The 20025-nt window shown below is 40.0% G+C and overlaps 2 protein-coding genes across 2 annotated transcripts; both read right to left on the bottom strand.

Annotated features, from left to right (window-relative positions):
• Positions 1–1511: 1511 nt before the first annotated feature.
• On the bottom strand, positions 1512–2990 carry LOC147176732 (BTB/POZ domain-containing protein KCTD12-like). Its single transcript, XM_086071411.1, has one exon. The coding sequence runs from the start codon at positions 2845–2847 to the stop codon at positions 2023–2025; it is 825 nt and encodes a 274-aa protein (XP_085927537.1). The 5' UTR covers positions 2848–2990; the 3' UTR covers positions 1512–2022.
• Positions 2991–10510: 7520 nt separating this feature from the next.
• Positions 10511–18992, bottom strand: LOC147176731 (high-affinity choline transporter 1-like). Its single transcript, XM_086071281.1, has 9 exons — positions 18907–18992; positions 18259–18489; positions 17965–18078; positions 16209–16364; positions 15978–16126; positions 14492–14635; positions 14234–14387; positions 12897–13114; positions 10511–12806 (listed from the first exon to the last, which is right to left on the bottom strand). Exons 2-9 carry the CDS (start codon positions 18440–18442, stop codon positions 12132–12134), a joined length of 1794 nt encoding a protein of 597 aa, XP_085927407.1. The 5' UTR covers positions 18443–18489; positions 18907–18992; the 3' UTR covers positions 10511–12131.
• Positions 18993–20025: the final 1033 nt, after the last annotated feature.

Genomic DNA, 20025 nt, shown 5'->3' with positions numbered 1-20025 from the left:
AATACGCTTCCGTAAGTTGCTTACTGTGATGTTTACTTATATCTTATTTAGAAATCTATGCTTTTAATTTGTAAGGCCGCTCCGTATTTCCGTGTCCTGTTTACAGATCTCTCTGTTCGTCATTGAGAGTAGCGTGCAGTTGAAAATATGTCTGCACTTCGAAGATGATTACATTGTTGAGTTCAACTTAAAAACCCAAACACATCACTTGAATTTATTTTCATTAATTATTATATATAATTTATTTTCGTTAATAGAAATGTTTTCTAGGAATAGACCAAAGTGGTCGAGTCACATTGTCCCGTATTGTAATGTAACAATTTAAGGAGTGGTTTCTTACGTAGCCAAAGGGACCTTCTTATTTCATTTTCTGTTATCGTGTCTGATTTAATCAAAGAACAAATGCAACAGGGCTATTGTGAACACAAAGTGATGTGATGTTATAATATCAGAGGCGATACAGAAGGTATGAAAATGAAACAGAATTAGAGACACGCAGGTCACAGTTAGCTCGCGGCAGAGGCTGTGAGAAAATAAGTGTGAAAGATTTGGTGCATAGAAGCCGATTCAAGGAATGCCAGCAAAATCTGCAAATGGTCTTGGCTCACTCGCTTGTCCTCCTCCACCAGTGAGTGGTTGGCTTTGTGCACGTCCGTTTCCAGCGTCTGGCTGACAGTTTTGCAGTATTTTTTTTCTTCTTCTTTTTTTTCTGCTGTTTTAAGTTGACGGTTGCGGTTCTGGACCATCGTGTCCTTTGTGTAAAGACCTCTGAAAAGTCACAGTCATCCTTCCTTATTTCCGGCCCAGATGGTAGGGTCAGATGACAGCAGATTTGAGCTCGCTCGTGTCGATGCTGCTTTGTGTAGGAGGGAGCTTTGCCTGTTGGCTGGACATTTATAGATTTGAATTTGTTTACGCACGGTGATGGACATTTGGGATGGTTTCAAAATGTTTGCTTTGCTGCCACTTTGCTTTATGTTGACTGAATAGATCAATCTTTCACTTTCACAATATTTGACTTCATCTTGCTTTTTTTTTTTTGTGTTTTTTTTGGCCCAGGGGAAATAAATGAATCCTTTGTGAAGGAGTAGAGTTTTCTGTTAATTTAGTATTTTCAATAAGAGCCCACATTTCAAACGTGCAGCTTTTGTAGAAATGTGGATTGTAAATGTATATGTGCTCACATGACATTAACAAAGGCCCCATTTAAGTGCATATCTTGATGGCGTCAGGTTCGGTTACAAGCATGTTGTCGCTGTGAACACAAGCTATAACATTTAAATAACATCAGAGTGTGCAGGTAAAATTATTTATCTAATCTAAAGTGATGGTGGTGTGAAATATATGGGTTTGAATATCAGATTTCAAGTCACGACAACATGAAAGAGTGGTACAGTGTTGCCAAGTCACATTTTATTTAATGGTTAAATATATATACAGCTCATTATATATATATATATATATATATATATATATATATATATATATATATATATATATATATATCACAGCCTACTTAATTATTATTAATTTTTTTTTGAGAATCAGAAGCAGCCAATCTGAATTCTTGAAGATTATTACTATAGTTTGTCTTTTACGCAAAAAAAAAGATTAAAAATTATTCGCAAAGCAAATTCTAAAAGTTGTGTAGCAGTTACGATTTAAAAAAATACATGTCAAGTTATGGGCCTTTAAACACCAAACCCAACATACAGAATTTACAGTTCATGCTTCATATGTTGTCCTTGCTGAGGGTCACCAACATGGTGCCCGCGGGCACATGAGTAACCTGTGGGCCAGTTCTAAAAAATAAGTACAAGTTGATGGGACATTATTTTCTAGGAATATTATAGGAAGTAATTAGAAGTGTGTCAAACAATGGAGTCCTTTGCATTAATTAATTAATACCCGTGAAGTAGCTCACTTTGGTTTACAAACTGTACCCACAACATACGTCACTAAAATAAAAGTGGCACACAACAACAACAACAAAAAGTCCCAAACTGAACCCGCCGTTCAAGTTCACCGACTGAAAACGTACTCGGTGTAGCTGGTCCACACTTTGTCCTCCCCCGGGTCGCTGCTGGCGTACGAGCACGTCCCCGTGGAGTTGCAGGCCACCATGTGGAAGCCGGCCTCGGCCAGCCGGTCGAACGCTTGCTCCAGGAAGTTGTACTTGAGGTAGTACCTGGACGTGTACTTGTCCGAGGTTCGGTCCGGGTCCCGGCTCTCGTTCAGCGTGTCCCCAAACACTTCTTTGGCGAGGCAGATCTTGCTGCACACGGTTATCCTGGCCACTCTGCGGAATTTGACGTCCGACTGGATCTCTCTGCCGATGGTGTAGCTGCCTCGGTAGCCCACCGTGATGTAGCCCGCGCCGGACCCGGGCGAGCGCAGGGTTCGGTCCGACAAAGAGGAGGAGGAGGAGGTGGTGGTGGTGGTGGTGGTGGTCGGGCTGGCGAGCTCAACCTCTTCCGACTCCTCGCCGTCCTCCGTCGGGGAGCTTCCTTTGCTGGGGCCCGCCAGGCGCCTCGACAGCTCCGGGAGCTGGAAGAAGTCCGCCTCCTTCTGCAACCGCCTCCTCTCCTTGAAGAACTCGGGCAGGAAGAGCTCCGAGTCCCGCAAGTAGTCCAGGATGTAGCGGAAGAGAAAGCCGTCTCGGTCGAAAAAGAAGCGACCCTTGCCGTCTTTGGGAAGCTCGCCCGGGCAACTTTGGCTGAACTTGGCCCACAGCAGGGAGTCGGGCACCGCCGTCAGCGTGTCGAGCCGGGTCACGTACACTTGGCCGCCCACGTTGAGCTCCACGATGTCGGGGAAAGTGGAGCTTTGGCTCTCGGTGTCTGCCATCGCTGGTCGTGGTTGAAAGGGGGGAAGCGAGTTGGGTCGCGTTCCCAATTTTCGAGAAGGGTTTTTATAGGGTTCGGCTGAGTGGGAGGAGAAGCGCAACGAGAGCCAACATCGCTTTTAACTGTTCAGTGGGAGTTCGTGCTGCGTTTAATGATTGGATCTCCCAAATCTTCATTTCCACCAACACGCATATCCAGTCGAATGTAATGTAATAGCACTTTTTTTTTTTTTTTTTTTTAAAGTGTAGGCTATAAAATTACGTGTACACATTATTTATTGCGTATCCCCTTAATTGGTTGTTCTCCAGTGTAAACTGAGAGCTCGTAAAGTTGCATAATTTCTTTATTTCATTATAAAAAAAAGTTTAGCTATCTGTCAGCGGATAGTGACAGCGAGTCATAAAAATTCGATGCTCTCGCCGCATATAGGTAGACCGAAAGGCATCCACCTGTTGCCACTCATTCAACAAGACAATTCAAGAATTAGACCAATATTCGCCCCCCATTGGCAGTATAATTATGACTCATACAGTTTCACATAACTCCTTATATTATTAAAAAAACTTCTACTTGAGTCTACTACATAGTTTCTTTACAGTCAGAGTACCTCTCCCAAGAACCGACGCAGTACTGCCATAATCGTTGTATTGTAGTGACATCTAGTGGAATTTTTGCGAAGGTGCACCATAGGTAAAAAGTACAGTACTGTAAAGTAATGGGTAATAATAATAATAATCGTTTGTTTTTGTTTAGTTAAAAAAAAAAAAGGGCAAGCGAAGGCCTACCAAGGCCAAAACGCGTTGGCAATTTTTTAATCAACTGGCCATGTGACAATAAAGGCCTTTTACTTGGAACACCTTTGAGTGCCTCAGTTTTCTCTCTTTTTTCAAAATGCTTTTTTCCCCTCCACTGAAGAGCACCAAATAAACATTTTTTTTTTGGGGGGGGGATAAATCCAAAATATCTGATTGTTTGCACTCAATAATAACAATCGTTTATAGTAAAGTACAACCAAAACTCTGATTTCATACGAGTCAACACAGCTAATCAAGAAGTAATAAAAGCCGTTATTTACAATTTGTTGGAACGTGAATTAATGGTAAATTATTAATTCCCCATACACACAAGCCATCGTGTGCATGTCAATTCCGTTAAAGGTCACTTTTTTTTCCTTCTCTCACAGTCTGGCAGAAGATAATTGGATGAAGGAGGTAGGGTGCCAATTACAATATTAAGGTTAAGAGGAATAGAATAGCAGAAATGGAAATAGGCCTGTCGTATATGAATTATTGCCTTTCCCATTTTAGCCAAGTAAATGCTTAATTTCATTTCAAATGGTTGGTGTTGCTTTATATTCATTGCCACTTTCTTAACACTGTTTTCTAAACATCATAACCCTGAAAAACAAGAATAATTAAATTAAATTATTAAAATCCCCAAATATGGCATGTAACCTTCTGGGCATGACTAAAGTGCACGTCGTACGCATTACACAACACAAAGAACTGGAGCACACACAGATACACTCACAAGTAGGGATGCAGACAATAACAACTGTGACCTATAGAAACTATTGCATAGAAATTAATGTGTACTGTAATTGCGCTTGGGCAATTGTGTGCATGAAGGTTCAGCAACTGAATTCTGTTGGAGTGCAGGTTGTGATTGTGCGCGCGCGCGCGTGGGTTTGTGAGAGATGATATTAACATTCCTGTGACCATCCCTCCCCTCTGATGTGACTCCCTGCGGTCAAACCCTGTCAGTCTGCAGTTTACTGGAGTGTGAGCTCTCCAACAATCTTTATGCTCTTTACGCCCCTCATTCCGTCAGTGTTGTCTCTTTTCTTGGCTATCACATCTTCAATGTTACAGCACACAGGTCGGTGAAGCTCAATACATCAGAAAATCATTGAAAAGTTGATTTCAGAATTGCAACAGAAATGTAATCATTTAATGCAATACTTCTCAGAAGGCTTTTCAAAATTCATTTGTTATGTTCCAATCTCTTGAGACTATTTTTTTTTGTTTTGTTTTAATTAGTGGTACGATATAATCATCACAAATAAATATGACATCATGAAATATTTTTGCTCTGTGCATAGAGAATCTGAGTAATGTGGTCAACTCAAATATAAATTTAATTTATTCCACAGCCACACACTAGGGTTATTATAGTTTTGGAATTTTCATTTTAGTTAGTTTTTATTTTGCTTTGAGTTTTTTATTTATTTATTTTAATTTAGTTAGTTTTGATTAAAAAAAAAATTAGGGTGGTTCTGTTAGTTTTTTTATTAGTTTTTGTAAATAAATAAAAATGCTTACTTTTACTTTTGTTTTAGTTACTTTCAGTATTAGTTTTTTTTTTAAAATGCGCAATATTTAATAAACACCATGGTAAAATGGTGTAAAATGTAGCCAAAAGTCAACAGGCAAATTTGTCGCCGAGGGGTGACGTCATCTGAAGGTGCTTTTCTATTGGCTGCTGCTAGATGACATCACTTCTGCGTGACCCACTTTCAAATGTCTTTATTCCGGTTAATGAATATACTTAAAATCACATTTGAAATCATCCCCAAAGGCTCATGTCTTAAATTAATTTACCAAAGACTAAAACAAAGGACATTTTCGCTATAATTATAGTTCGTTTTAGTTCGTTTTGTGAACATAAAATGTAGTTTATTAGTTTTCGTTTTTTAAAAAGCTTTTTCGTTTTTATTTTATTTAGTTATCAAAATTGTTTATTTTTTATTTTTGTTTGTTTTTTCGTTAGTTTTCGTTAACTAAAATAACCTTTCCACACATAACTTAAAACACTTATATCATCTATATTCTTTGAAATGAATATAAATGTCATTACTACATTCCAGCATGTAATATTAATCAGAGTACCGTGTTTTAAAGATGCTAGGCACGTACATGTAGCATATTAATTGTGGCAATATAAAATACCTTGCAATAACCAGTAAAAGTACACTTACAAAACATTGTTTGTCGCCTAATTCAATTAGTAGTTTTACTTACTCTGGTTTTATTGCTCGTTATTGGTAATGGTTGTTTTATGAGGATTTTCGTTTTCAAGTTGCTCCTGGGTTTACATCCGCCACATTTTCATCAATCATCCAATTCGCTCCAAGAGCTGAGATCTGCAAATTCTTAAGTGTGTCATCTACGTGAACAGCAAATGTTCCGAAGTCATGTGACTGGGCGTGTGTGTGTATATGTGTGTGTGTGTGTGTGTGTGTTGTCATTGTCACCTTCTCTCAGGGTAATGTCTGTACCCTTGTGCTCCTCAATCAGCTCTAATGGATCCTCTGGCTCAGATTCAGCTGGGGCACTGATTATGATGCGCATATCCAGAACAGGGCGTGGTTTGTGGCCACTGTGTGTCGTGATGAGTTAAGAGGTGTGACGACCATCCCACCATCTCTTCCATTCTTTATCTATTTGCTGGTGTTGTGCAAAATGACACTCATTTATAACACAATTGCACGTTTTACACGTATGGTGCGTTCATTAAAAACGAAAACATTTCATGATAAATATGACATCTTTACTTCCCCCCCACTGTATCGCTTGTGTGCACAAATGTGAAGGGTTCACATGGGTCCCATCCATCGTGCTCCTCTCAGCCTCCATTTGAGAGTGAACCGGTCCCCAGGGGGTAATATGTGCTATTGTATGTGCGTGTGCTTTCTATATTATTCTCCCCACTGCATTTCTATGGGCCGGGTAGAAAAAAAAAAAGAAAAGAAAGAGGCTGCCCATCCTTTTTGTCATTATAAAAGCGCTGCGCTGTGAGGAAGATGACAAGACTGTCCACTGGTGGAAACGCACAAAATCTGAAGCTAGCTTGTAGCTACGACTATCATCATCATAACATCACAGTAAACAATTTCAGTACTTACATGTCAGAAATTGTCGAGTAATGTCAGTGGAAAGGGAATTGAACATGCAATGTATAATAATTTGACACCATTAAAAGTAATCATCTTATATAAGTAAGTTTATTGTTTCCTCAAAATAACTGAAAATACAGCCATTTGCAACTAAACCACTGGCAACAAAAGTGAGCACACCCCTAACTGGAAAAAGTTCAAATTGAGCAGAGTCTTTTTTTTACCCCCCAGCGTGGCCACACAAAATATTGATACATTTTCACTTACGGTCCACTCACTTTTGTTGCCTGGGATTTAGCAATTAATGGCTGTATTTTGTCTTTTGGACAATATGTTCTCTGCAGCCCCACTAGTCCAAATATTTGTGGAATATGAGTCATGAAGCAAACTCCAGCAGTTTTTATCCATCTCAGTGGGCGGGCATTTTACCACTTGCTGTCGGGTGAAAAATGACAACGCGGTTGCTCATGTCTCAGGTAACAACCAATCACGACGCAGCTTCAGAAAACAGGTGAGCTGTGATTGGTCGTTGCCTAAACCCTGAGCAACTGTGATGTCATCTTCAGTCGACAGCATGTGGCAAAATGGCCGCCCTGTGAGATGGATTAAAAACGGCTGGATTTTGCTTGATATTCCACAAATGTAATATTAAATCATTTACTGCCATTCACGGTTATTTCTATTCGTTATTTTTTCCCCCACTTTTATTAACAAGGGAATGAAAACCTAGATTTTTTTAAATTGTACATTTAGAACAGATATACAATTTATGATTAATCGTGAGTTAACTATTGAAGTTATGTGATTAATTACAATTCAAAATTAGGAGCGTCTAGCAATTATTATTATTTTTTAAAATTGTAATTAATTGCATGACTTCATGAGTTAACTCACAATTAATCACAAATGTTATATCTGTTCTAAATGTACAATAAAAAAAATTCTAGGTTTTCATACTTTTTTTTTTTAACTAATAGAAATAGTTCAAATTAATTTTTGGACGTCTATAACCGTCAGTGGCAGTAAATGAGTTAATTACAAAGTCGTGTTTAGACTAGTCATACCACATATTATTGTCACAAAATGTGTAAGGTTGAAAACACCCTTCAAACAAATGTAATTGAACCTCTTCCCCGCGATTCTGACTTTTGGCTCAAATCTGCAGCCAATTGGCGTGTTCAAGCTCCAGCCCGTCTACCTGCAGCCACTCTGAGTGGTTCTGGGGCCGGTTGGATAATTAGGTTCTCCTGGCTGATTTCATTAGAGAAGCCGCTGCATTCATTCAGCTGACGATTCTCCTCAGCTGCTTGGAGAGGCTAATGGAGGAGATGGAGAGATATATGGGAAGCAATAAGACATGGCAGTATCTTGCGCTGTGCGATATATGCACTGATATATTTTTTTATAAAACCTCGGATTTGATATGCAACGCTTTTGGAATTCTCAGCAACAATGCTATCTTTCATCCGCGTCACATATATGTGCTTTTCTTCCGTCTTATGTTTCCAGGACCAGCTTGGCAATTAAATTAGAGAGGACATGACTTAAAAGGGACATAAATACAGGCCAGTCATCATGGGTCGGTAATCGTGATAGCGAAGCGCCAGATGAGATAAGAGAATGGAATCTCTTGGCTCCAGAAAGCAATCGCTCATGTTCAATGAACAGATAGGCAATGTTCTCTGGAATTTACTGCAATATGGCAAAACGGGAGGGGAAGGAATGTTATTTTGAAATCCAAGTTGGAATGGGGGTAAAGAGTGCACTCAACTGTTAAATTAATCAAATGTCCACGCAAGGATTGCGCCCCTATTAAATCACATCAAGTCGCTGAAATTCAAGACAAAACTAGTAAGACTTGACATATCCTAAGAGCTTTGATTTGAATTGAATAGTGAGATTGTGTGGATTTACTCAGGGGCCTCAAACCCGTGGCCCAAGGGCCATCTGCGGCCCACAGGATGATCTTTTGTGGCCCCGACTTGACATCATGATATTGTGGACCCCGGCATTTTTCGCCACGTCGTTGCCATGGGCTTTTTATTTATTTATTTATTTAAATTAACTTATGATCGTCCATAGATAATCTACCGCAGCTCAGTTTTATGACAGCTATCAGTACAACGTAATCCTGAAGTGACACCATATAAAAAGAAAAGGTATTCTGTTGTCTTTTTCAAAACCTGCCATAAAGAGATGAGAGAGAAGGACCGGGTCAGCAATCTTGTTGATGTTCCGAAGCACTGTTGCTCTGCACCGTTATAAATAAAGATTGAGAAGATTGGATGGATTGTACTTTTTTTTTTTTTTTTTTAATACTTGATGTGGTCCAGACTCTGACCTGAGTTTGAGACCCCTGTTCTAAATTCACCTTCATCAGTCCAGTGTCTATCCACTTGAATCAGCTGGCATAGGTTTCACCTCCCATGTGACCTTCAGTGTGAGAAAATGGAGGCATGGATGAAGTAATCCGCTGGCCGTCGAGTAACCCGATCCAGCCTGTTTTCCATGATCTCCCTAGCCAACACAGCTGAGGATCGTTATCAGGCCTCATGCGGAGCTTGCTGATTAGCTGATTGTTTGAAACACCTGTGTTGCTTGTGGGAGACATGGAAAACCAGCATCTATCCGGCTACCAGAAGCTAGCGACATGATGCTAACACTGATGCAACTTGATTGGTTGTTTTGATTATCGGGCTTCAACCAGTTTGCATCCTGGTTGAAAGCTCAGCGGACTTGACGGACAAACTCTTTGTTCTTTGCTGAACAGCGAAATTTGAAAACAAAAATCTGCTTCGATCACACAACCAATGACTCCGATAAAGATGCTCTAGGACATCCTAAATATATCCGGTCCTCATGAATGAATGACTCTTTTGGTTCCGATCCAAACGTTCTCTTCGTCAGAGTCCTACGAAAACCGCCCCTCCCCCCCCCATTTCGTCTGCAAAGCACTAAATAAATGGATTGACTCGGACAAGCGACAGTTTTCCTTCGTAATTGTTAATTATGGAGAGTGCTCAGTGAGGCACCCACGATGAATGGAGATGGGATGTTCGATGTTCTCTCCCTCCCCCACCCGGTCCATTTTATGGGATTGGTCTTAGTTCTCAAGGACACAAAACAGGACACTTATGATGAAGGAGGTGCAGGGGGACGGGTGGGGCACACTCGTCATTTTTGCGTATTACCATTGGTGGAGATCATGGCAACAGGCGCCAGGATGCTAAGCCCCCCCCCTCCCCCTCCCATCCACGTGAATCAGAAGTGACCACCATCGGCCCCGCCCAACCCAAGTGGCTCCCGCTCCAGTCCGAGACGAGAGTACAGCACTTAAGGTAATGTAAATAACCGGGGAGGGGGAGCTATTTTAAGACATCGCCTTTCACCGCGACCACGGGTGCGGACAAAGACGCAATCCGAGCGATCGTAATTTCACTCACGTTTTCAGACGCGCTCTCTGTCTACAATCAAACTGGAAAAGAAAAGAAGAAAAGAAAGTCCTGACGTAAGAGATGCTGGAAAGAAACTCAACAAACTGAAATACCTGGGGAAAAAATAGGAAAAGGGAAATAAAGAATGTGTAAAAAAATATATTAAAAAACTGACATAACACTAAAATGTCATTAAATATGAAAACATGAGGGTTTGTATACTGCATAATTAAATTTCCATTTTTGAAAAATAAAAAATGTTCATAAAAGTAACATATATAACACAGTTTAAATAAAGCTTTAAATTCAATCCAAAAGTATCAATAATAAAACAATTTACTATACCAAAGTAGATTTTATATATTTTTTTACATTATAATGTTACATTTTTTATTGTTACATTTGATATAACATCAAAAATAAATAAACATTTAGATAACATCCTTCCTTCGTACATGATTAATGTTAAACAGCAATTTGTTATTTCTACGCCTTTGCTCCCATATAGATATACAAACATACACGCCACCGAGAAAATAATCCGTACACGGCCATGAACACGCACATTACAGATCCAGAATTAAAAAATAACTGACACACGATATTGCGACTACTCGACTTGAAAAGAAAAAAAAGCACAAACAGTAAATTACACGTTTGATATAACGAGATGATTTGAGATTACATTCATATTCAAGTGTTGTTGTTTTTTTTCTTCACTGCGGTTTTGACAGTCTGGTCTTGTGGAATTTCACACATCTGTTCACATGATTTACATTAAGGCGGCAGAATAATAAAAGTGTCGTTTACATTGATGCGTCACGTGAAATCGGCTTCTCAAAGAGAACTACTGCAATGCTTGAGGTCAACTAGTTTCACTATTGCTTGTATAAGTTCTATTGAGCTTTATGGACGAGTTGCCTGTTGATTTACAGTCATTGTTATCTTTTAAATCAGTAGTCAGTAGCAAAATCAGTTTTGGGAGCTGGTTAATACTTTTAACCCTATAAAGCCAAACGATATCATATTAAATACAAGACATTCTGAGCCCTCTTTTTCATGAGTAGGCCTATAATATTTCCCCCCCATTAAAACCCTGACGTATATGATCTGACACATGCATTGCACGGATAATCCGTTAGAGGGCAGTATCACCCAGTTGATGACTTTCAAGATCACCCCGATTGAGAAAGGAGAGACACCTATACTTATGAATTGTGGGAAATGCTCTTTCTGATTTTTGGAAATACTAATAAGTTTGATACGTGTGTTTATTATTATAATATTTTTGACGGTTATCAATCTACAAATTTAAAGCATTGTGACCGTATGTATCAAATGTGACACAAATCAAAAGTCATATGTGGAAGTTGATTTTCAAGAAGAAAAGTTTGTTCAAAAGGACCATTATATACTCCATTTACAAAGAATTGGAATTTTCTCTCATATATTTCATGATTCAGGCTTTGTAGGATTAATGTTTTTTATTTGCGTAATCGCAATTTTTTAGTGTGATAATATATGTTCCATATCAATATAATCCCAATTTATTGGATGGCAGACTGGCTGATGAGAAGCAATGTCAGAAGATGTTGAAACTTGCTGCTTTTTGTATTGATTACAAATTAGATTTTGTATTACTGTATACATAACATCAGATAACTGATTAGGGATACGACATTGGAACGCCCTAATGTCACATTAACCTAAATACGTTCGAATGTACTTGCCAGTCAAAAAAGCTTTAGCAGTTGCACGCTTCACTAAGTATTGATGCAGTGACTGTAAATAAAAAGTTAATTTTAAATTGTAGCTATATTTGTGAGCGCATATTGCTCCGAAATTAACCCTAGTGTCCCAGCGACCACCAATCAGTGTTGTACCTCATCGTCTTCTTTTTGATTGACAGGCGTCCCAGTTGTTTCACAGTCTCCCAAAAACGACATCCTGATCTACTCATTCTTCATCGTGGTGGGAGGAGTCAGGGCTTGACTCCTCCTCCTCCTCCTCCACAGTGTCCGTAGGCAGCGTGTCACGGCGCGTGAAGGCGGCCGCCAAGGTCACACTCAGCCGCGGTTTGACGGGCGCCATCTCGGACAGCCCGATGTTGTTGCCACGGGTCACCAGCGTGGTCTTATCCATGATCTCGCCACTGTCCTTGGACACGACGGCGTCGAGAAAGTCGTATTTATGAGACAGCTTGCCGCTCTCAAACAGGTACTTGGCCAGGTAGGAAAAGGCAACGTTGCCCAGAAAGGAAGCCAGCATTGACACGGTCTTGAAAGGAAACTTTTGAACGACGATATCCTCCATTTCTCCGGTGATGTGGTGCTTGCGCTGCTCGACGGTCCAACCGGGGTAATAAATGAACGGGGGCAGTTGCAGGTAGGGCTCGCCTCCGCCGATACGCAGCAACATGCCAAACAGGTACGCGGCCACCGAGCCGTACGTGTTGGTGCCTTTGACGAAGAGCACGCTGAGGAGCTGGGGGAAGATGATGACATAAACCAAGTCCGAGCTGAGGTACCACAGCCCGTAAACGGTCCCGGTGACCAGCGCCATCAACGTGGCAAGACCGCCGAACACAAAGATGGTGATGCGCATGACCCACACAATCTCGCGATCCGATGCCTGTGGAGACAAAGAGGAGCGGACACACAATTCGAACCCCAAAAATTCATGGAGGTTGATTATGGAGTGTAAAAACACGAACACACTGACCGACTGTCTGAAGGCCAGCTGGTAGATGTTCCTTGCAAACATGGAGCTCGCTGACAGGATGGACGAGTCGGCGGATGACATGACAGCAGCAGACACCGCACCCAGGCCAAAAAAAGACACAAACGGCGGGCAGAGGTGCTGGAGAACGATGGGGAGGATCATATCGGCCTCGTCCTTCTCTTTCGGAGAAATGGCACCGTACGTTGTTTGGTTCCAGTCTGAATGAGGGACATGCGTCACACTTATTCACAAGTATTATCATTTGCTTCAAATATACCGTATTTTCTGATCTATAAGGCGCACCTAAAAGCGTTTAATTTTCTCAAAAACCAACAGTGCGCCTTATAATCCGATGCGCCTTATATGCGGATCAATAATAGTTAAGTAAGCTCCATCTAGTGGATGCTACCCCATCCGCCTTATATATGGAAAACGTTTTTAAATAGGCCATTCAATGAAGGTGCGCCTTGTAACCCAATGCACCTTATAGTGCGAAAAATACGGTACACTCTAAAAACATCCATCCATCCATCCATCCATTTTCTGTACCGCTTGTCCTCACAAGGGTCGCGGGAATTGCTGGAGCCTATCCCAGCTGGCTTCGGGCAGTAGGCGGGGTACACCCTGTACTGGTTGCCAGCAAACAGTTGGGTCAAAAATTGACCAATCTTCTACTTGGGTCCATTTGACCCAACTTTAAGTCAAGAAGTTGGTCTTTTAGTGTAAAACAACTCATAAATATTGCTCAGATTTTTCATTTGGGTCAAAAAATTGGGTCATTTTGAATAAAACAACCCAGAAAGTTGGGTCAAATTGACCGTTTCATTTTTTATCCATAATTGGGTTACTTTTGACCTAACTCTTTTTAGAGTGTAATATCAAGCTACCTGAATTAAGCTACCGGAATTAATTTTTTTAAGTGTTTTTAGGAAAACAAAAACAAACAAACAAAAGTATTTTTTCCCCAGTGAATACTTACGTAATTATTTTGCTAACTACTTTTTATGTTTACTTTAGTCATATTCTAAAGTAACAGTACTCTTAAGTACAATTTTTGATTACATTATATATATATACATATATTTATATATTTCTGTGTTGATGGATGAATCCAAAATCTGGAGAGCAATCCACTAATTTGCTCCCTTGCCTCCTTGTGAGGTAACATTTAAAGCGGATGGCTGCTACATTATGAATGAGTGGAACCAGCTGCTATTTACCCAACTCTCTTAGATCTAAAGGCAACGTGGACCCTCCCTGTGTGGCACACACCAATCACGAACACAAACACACAAAATATTTCATACACACGCCTGCTTGTGTGTGAGCGGCCTCACCTGTGGAGGCCCCGATGGCGCCAATAAGAACGGAGGGAACGGCCATGACGAGGCATCCGAAGGCAGCGATAAAGGAGAGGACTTGCGCGTAGGTAGCAGAAGAAGCGGATAGGACTCGTTGGAAATACACCTGCCAAGGAATACCTCCAAGCATCTGGGGTTAAATTACACAGCAATAAAATACATCCCGAAATTCAAACGTGACTAACTTCAGAAATAAACATCATTATCATTAAAAACAGACATGGGCCACAGTACCAGGAGGCAAAAATTGTCGATCCAGACCCAGGTGTCACTCTTGTTGACGCTGCCTCTCCATGGCGACTGGTATACGTGCTTCACTGCAGTCACCGTGATGTCTGACACGGCTGCGTTGGTCAGAGCAAATGGGACGCTGATCCACTGAAGGTGGAAAAACATTGCGTGAAAACACAGCAGTCGTAACATTACGTGTACGATCGTTTATATTAGGGGGGGTCAAAATGAGTGCGTTAATTTTGAGTTAATTTAAAGTTCCTTTAACGCCACAATTTTTTTCAACGCGCGATTAATGAACGCCCCTTGCTTGGAAAGCCTGTACTGGATGAATTCCAGTCGCAACACAGCAGACACGTCCACATCAAAATTTTGCAGTAATAAATTGAAAAATAATGCATATTTTTGTGGAGACTGGGATCAAGTTGTGTATTCTACAATTTTAAAAATGTGCAGAAATTCTTCACGATAGCTCTTAACCCCAGCTCTGAGCTGTCACCAACATCTTACAAATGCAATTATGCCATCTAGTGGCAAAAAAATGGACCTCAACACAAATCAATATCATACAATATTTCACAGTACAGTACAGCTTTTTCATTTTAGCTCAACTTTATGAATTATGATGAAATTACTGTATTAAAAGATGCAGCCATATTTATATTAGTTTAATTTTCCCCCCACTTTTATGTTAAGAAGAGAATGAAAAATTAGGGGGAAAACATTTATTGCACATCCTTTGTACATTTAGAACAGATATAAAATGTGCGATTAATCGTGAGTTAACTATTGAAGCCATGTGATTAATTACGATTAAAAATTTTAATCGCCTGACACCCCCTAGTTTATATATTTTGAGGGCTCTAAATTCTGATGGTGAAGAAGGGCCTTAAACTGACAGGTGTTTCTAGTATATGGCCTAATATGGTAAGAAGCGACATGGCGAGAATCTTATTACAATGAAGTGTCCAATAAGCGAGGTTTGACTTTAACAACATTTCTAAGACACAGATGCTAAAAATAGCCCAAAAGTGAAATACTTTTTATCAACAAAACAACACAGCAGAAACAGGTGTGATGACGCAATAATTAAAAAAAAAATTGGCACGGGGCATGAATCAGTGTTAGCATCATGTCGCTAGCTTCAGGTAGCCTGATTGATGCTAGCCTTAATAGATTGCTACATGAACCAGCAGAATGACGGAATAGAACAAAAAAAATGGCGGCAATGCAAAGCGATGGTTTGTTGCTGGAGGATTACGCCTAATAATGCACTGAAAACAACTGTATGCTAACAAAAACTTTACCCATCATAAAAATGTTAGGACATCAAAGACCTGAAGTCTCGTTGAAGCGTAGCTAATGATGAGTGATACTTGTAATAATCTTGTTTTAATTAATTTCTATGCTAGTCAGTACTTTAAAATTTGTATTAAATAAATTCATATTCCAATTATTTACTTTCCACATTCTCTCAAAAAGTACCTACCAGGCCAACAAAGATGCAAAAGAGCTGCACGACGTCAGTGTAGGCCACCGAGTAAAGTCCTCCCACCAGCGTGTAAAAGATGGCAATGAGGGCCGAGATAACCACGGACATTTTGATGTTGATGTCCACGATGACGCTTAGCGTGGCGCCTGAGGTCACAAACGCAGGTGGGAGGATGACGAGACACAGATGATGTCACGCAGACACAAACCGTGGATTTTATGAACTTACCAAGAGCCGACAAGATGGCGGCGGACCAGAAGATCTCCCCCATTAATGCGGGTATGAAGAGAAGGCCGCCCATGCGTTTTCCGTACAGCTGCTGGAACGGGTCCAACATGGTTACATAACCTCTTGAGCGCATGGGCTTGGCGAAAAAAAGTCCTCCTGTTCGACAAAGAATGCACGTTTTCACACGGAGATGCTACAGGATGTATTGTAACATGTCAACATTTTTGATGGAACAGCTACCATAAATAAATAAATGGTTAAAAATATATATTTTACACAGGTCCAAAAATCTGTATATAGTGGTTCAACTAATTAAAATGGTGTCATAGAAGGAAAACTTATATACCACACAATGCTAGCATGTTACTGTACATGCATGTACATATTTGTATGTCTTTAAAGAAGCCAAACATTTGACAGCGTATTAGGGACACATATAATTATATATATATATATATATTTTTTTTAAAGGGCAAGGGCAATATTCCGAGAAAAAAACTCGCTTTACAAAGTGGCAAATTTGCGAGAAAAAAACTCATAAATTTGCGACTTTATAAAGTGGCTAATTTGTTAAAATAAATATTTATTTGTACATTTATGTTTCTAGAATTATTATCTACACATTCATACATTTTGGTATATTTTGTACAAGTTGATGTGTCGAATCTGCTGCTCTTCGTCATTCACTTGCATTTACCTAAAGTATGCTAGCTTCTGATTGGTTAGTGTTCAGTCAGCTGATCAGGAAGTGTTGTCGCTGCCGTGTATGACGAGTCAAGTTTAAATTAAGAATGAATGCATCTCCATCCTGCCTTTTCATTTTATAAACAGTGTCCCATTAACCACCAACATCCTCACATTAGACTATAACTACGCTACGTGTATTTCTCATAAGTTTCTGACTTCTCTCTCTCGCAAATCTGCCACTTTATAAAGTCACAAATCTGCAAAAAAAAAATAATCCTCTCAAATTTGCCACTTTTTTAATTTGCAAACTTGCGACTTTATAAAGTGGTAAATTTGCGAGTTTTTTTTCCGGAATATTGCCCTTCACCCTCTAAAAAAAACATTCATACGTGGCCCTAATACGCCGTCGTACAAACGTGTTTTTGTGTCTTTTAAGTAGGAGTGTAAAGGAGGGTCTGAAATTGACCGGTACAAAATAAGTTTACCAGCCATAAATGCTTTACTGTATATAAATACTGGACACTTAATCAGGTATAATGAGGTTTGTAATAGCTTATGGATGCCACAAGACTATTTTTGTCCAACTGAAGCTCCTCCACTTTGATAAAATTGTTTCTTTGGCACAAAGATGCCACCACATGGAGCACAAAACAGTAAATAACCAAGGGTAGAATCCTATTGACTCCTATTAAAATAAAAAAATAAAAATGTGAATAGGTGAATTCACGAATGCTGAATTTCAAATATGGGGATCAGTGCGCGGTGTTTTGTTATATTCAATATAAACTGATACTGCCAGATAAATATGATGTACCCAATACAGAAACAAAAATGTAAGGGCAGGCACACGCCATTTTAACTGCACCTCAGCAGGACTAAGACAAAATTGAACACATTCACGTCATACACAGACGAAGAATTTCAATATCATGTCAAATCAACAAAAAAGCTGTATCACATTTGGTTGGCAAAAAATAAATAAAAAATGCACACAACGTACAAATGGCCAAGTTCAAATATAGCAGCGATACGACAAGATAACACGAACATACATGCAAGGCTCACTCACCGACCACAAGACTGAGGGCATATCCGAAGGGGGCTTGTGCCCAAGCCAAACCATAATCGGGCAGATAAACATACTCAGCTGTGCCATTTATGTATCCTCCTCCAACCCAAGTTGCTGAAATGACCAGGGACAAAATAAATAAATAAATAACATTGTACAGAAACAAATAATAAACATTTTTAATTATTTATATTTTTTCCAAAAACTGATTTGATCTTAAGAGAAGGTGTCGCCAACTTTTCAAGTTTTGCAACCACTCATTTCAGATTCTGGGGACTTCGAAAGGCGATTTACCTGTCATGGTAAACCCTCCGACGAACAATCCAATATCTCTGCCTCCGACCATGATGGTTTCGCTGCGGTCAGTCCCCTCGGCCTCCCCGGAGTGTTTGTTCTTCCATGCCGCCCAGATGCCCACAAAGAGGATGAGGAGGTAGAAGAACGCGATCGCCACAAGCCCCTCGACATGGATGGTCATGGTCGCGCCGGTCTTGCATGCGCTAAGAACGAGGACGCATTGGAGACCTGCAAGCGGGGCGCGCGTGAAAAAAAAAAAAAGAAAGAAAAAAAAGTGAGGATCTTCTTTTGCAAAGTAAAACGCACAGTACTGATTTTAAAGTACTTTGCGACATGAAGCGAACGCGAGTGCAATGGATAACTAAAAACAAAAAACGTCTCTAGCGTATGAATAAAAGTCCAAAAGGAATGCGTGCGCCGGGCGAGCCACAAAAAAATCCATTAAAGATGAGATTTATAAAATAACGCTATAATTAATAACAACTAGATATGCAAGGACGGTTTATTGTAGGATATACACGCACCTGCTTGATTTTCTTAATTACGCACGACAAATCGCTTGTACACAGAAAATATTAATGAAGTGAAACTTAAAAAAAGAAGAAGAAAAGTTGACGAGATATTAAACTATTCTTTCAAACGTACCTGAAAAGTTTCCAGAGGCATGTGCGGGCTGCTGGGGCGGGTCGGTCCAAAGTCTGCGAGGAGCGCTCCAATGAGACAATGGCGGATGTCTCTTGAGTGACTTGGTGGGCTTTTAAGGGGGGCGGGGGGGTTGCAGGTGCCGTCAGAGGACTGGTAACACACGTCAGAGGAACCGAATGGCTCCCACCTCGCTCAATGAGCAACTCGCGCATGCAACGGGACACGTCATGCGTGCCTAGATTCAAGTACGTCTGCAATCTTGAATTCTGGGCTGCAGTCAACATGTCAATATGGCTGAAACCATGACAGTAAGTCCTTCATGCATTATTGGTTATGAACGCATGAACGTCTCCATTGGGGGCAGCTCGCGGCCTCTACTTCTTTTTTTTTTTGTCACATTTTGCTCACAAGGCCAATTAGCTGACTCACTGCAATCGTTTTGTAGTGTTGACGCATCCACACTGCGAAATATGGCAGACTATCAAATGCAACACTTTTTCAACTTCATTTAAATTTATTTGTTATTAACAAGAAGCAATTATTTCACGAGGTGCACCTGCACAATCTAATGAGATTAAACGTCAATGTACTTCTAATGTGGTCCAGCAGAATAATCCTTAAAAACTAAAGAAAACGAGCTGCATGTTACCCTCAATATTTTACTGCACAGCCTTTTGAGGAAAATTCAGTAGTCAAACGATTTGTGTGACTCTCAACGAGACTTTCAGCATGACTCGCCAGGCAATTTGGCATTGGACAGATATTTTGGCAAACTACTCATGAGCAAAGTGCTCCAACCTTGCCAAGCATTAAGAACACATAGTCCCTTGCACAACCATTACGACTCGCCAATATGCATTTCAGAATTTTTTTGTCTCATCAGATGTTTTTCATCATTTGATATGAGGACACTAAACAGTGGCAAAATGAGCAATCTAAAATCTAAAAACTATCAAAATATTCTGAAAACGAGATTACTTATTTTTTTCCTATTTTTTTTTTTTTCAATTACTGGTATTATAATAAATATTGTTCAACTATCTATAAACCAGTAATTAAATATCTTCCAATTGTGCCATTAAATCATTGTGTAATATAAAATATGTGCCTTGGATTAAT

The sequence above is a fragment of the Leptonotus elevatus genome, chromosome 3 (assembly GCF_054856555.1).
Source record: "Leptonotus elevatus isolate MCC_2025b chromosome 3, RoL_Lele_1.0, whole genome shotgun sequence".
Classification (NCBI taxonomy): Eukaryota; Metazoa; Chordata; class Actinopteri; order Syngnathiformes; family Syngnathidae; genus Leptonotus; species Leptonotus elevatus.
Note: the sequence above shows the minus strand (reverse complement) of the source record. Positions and strands in the feature narration are given on the sequence as shown.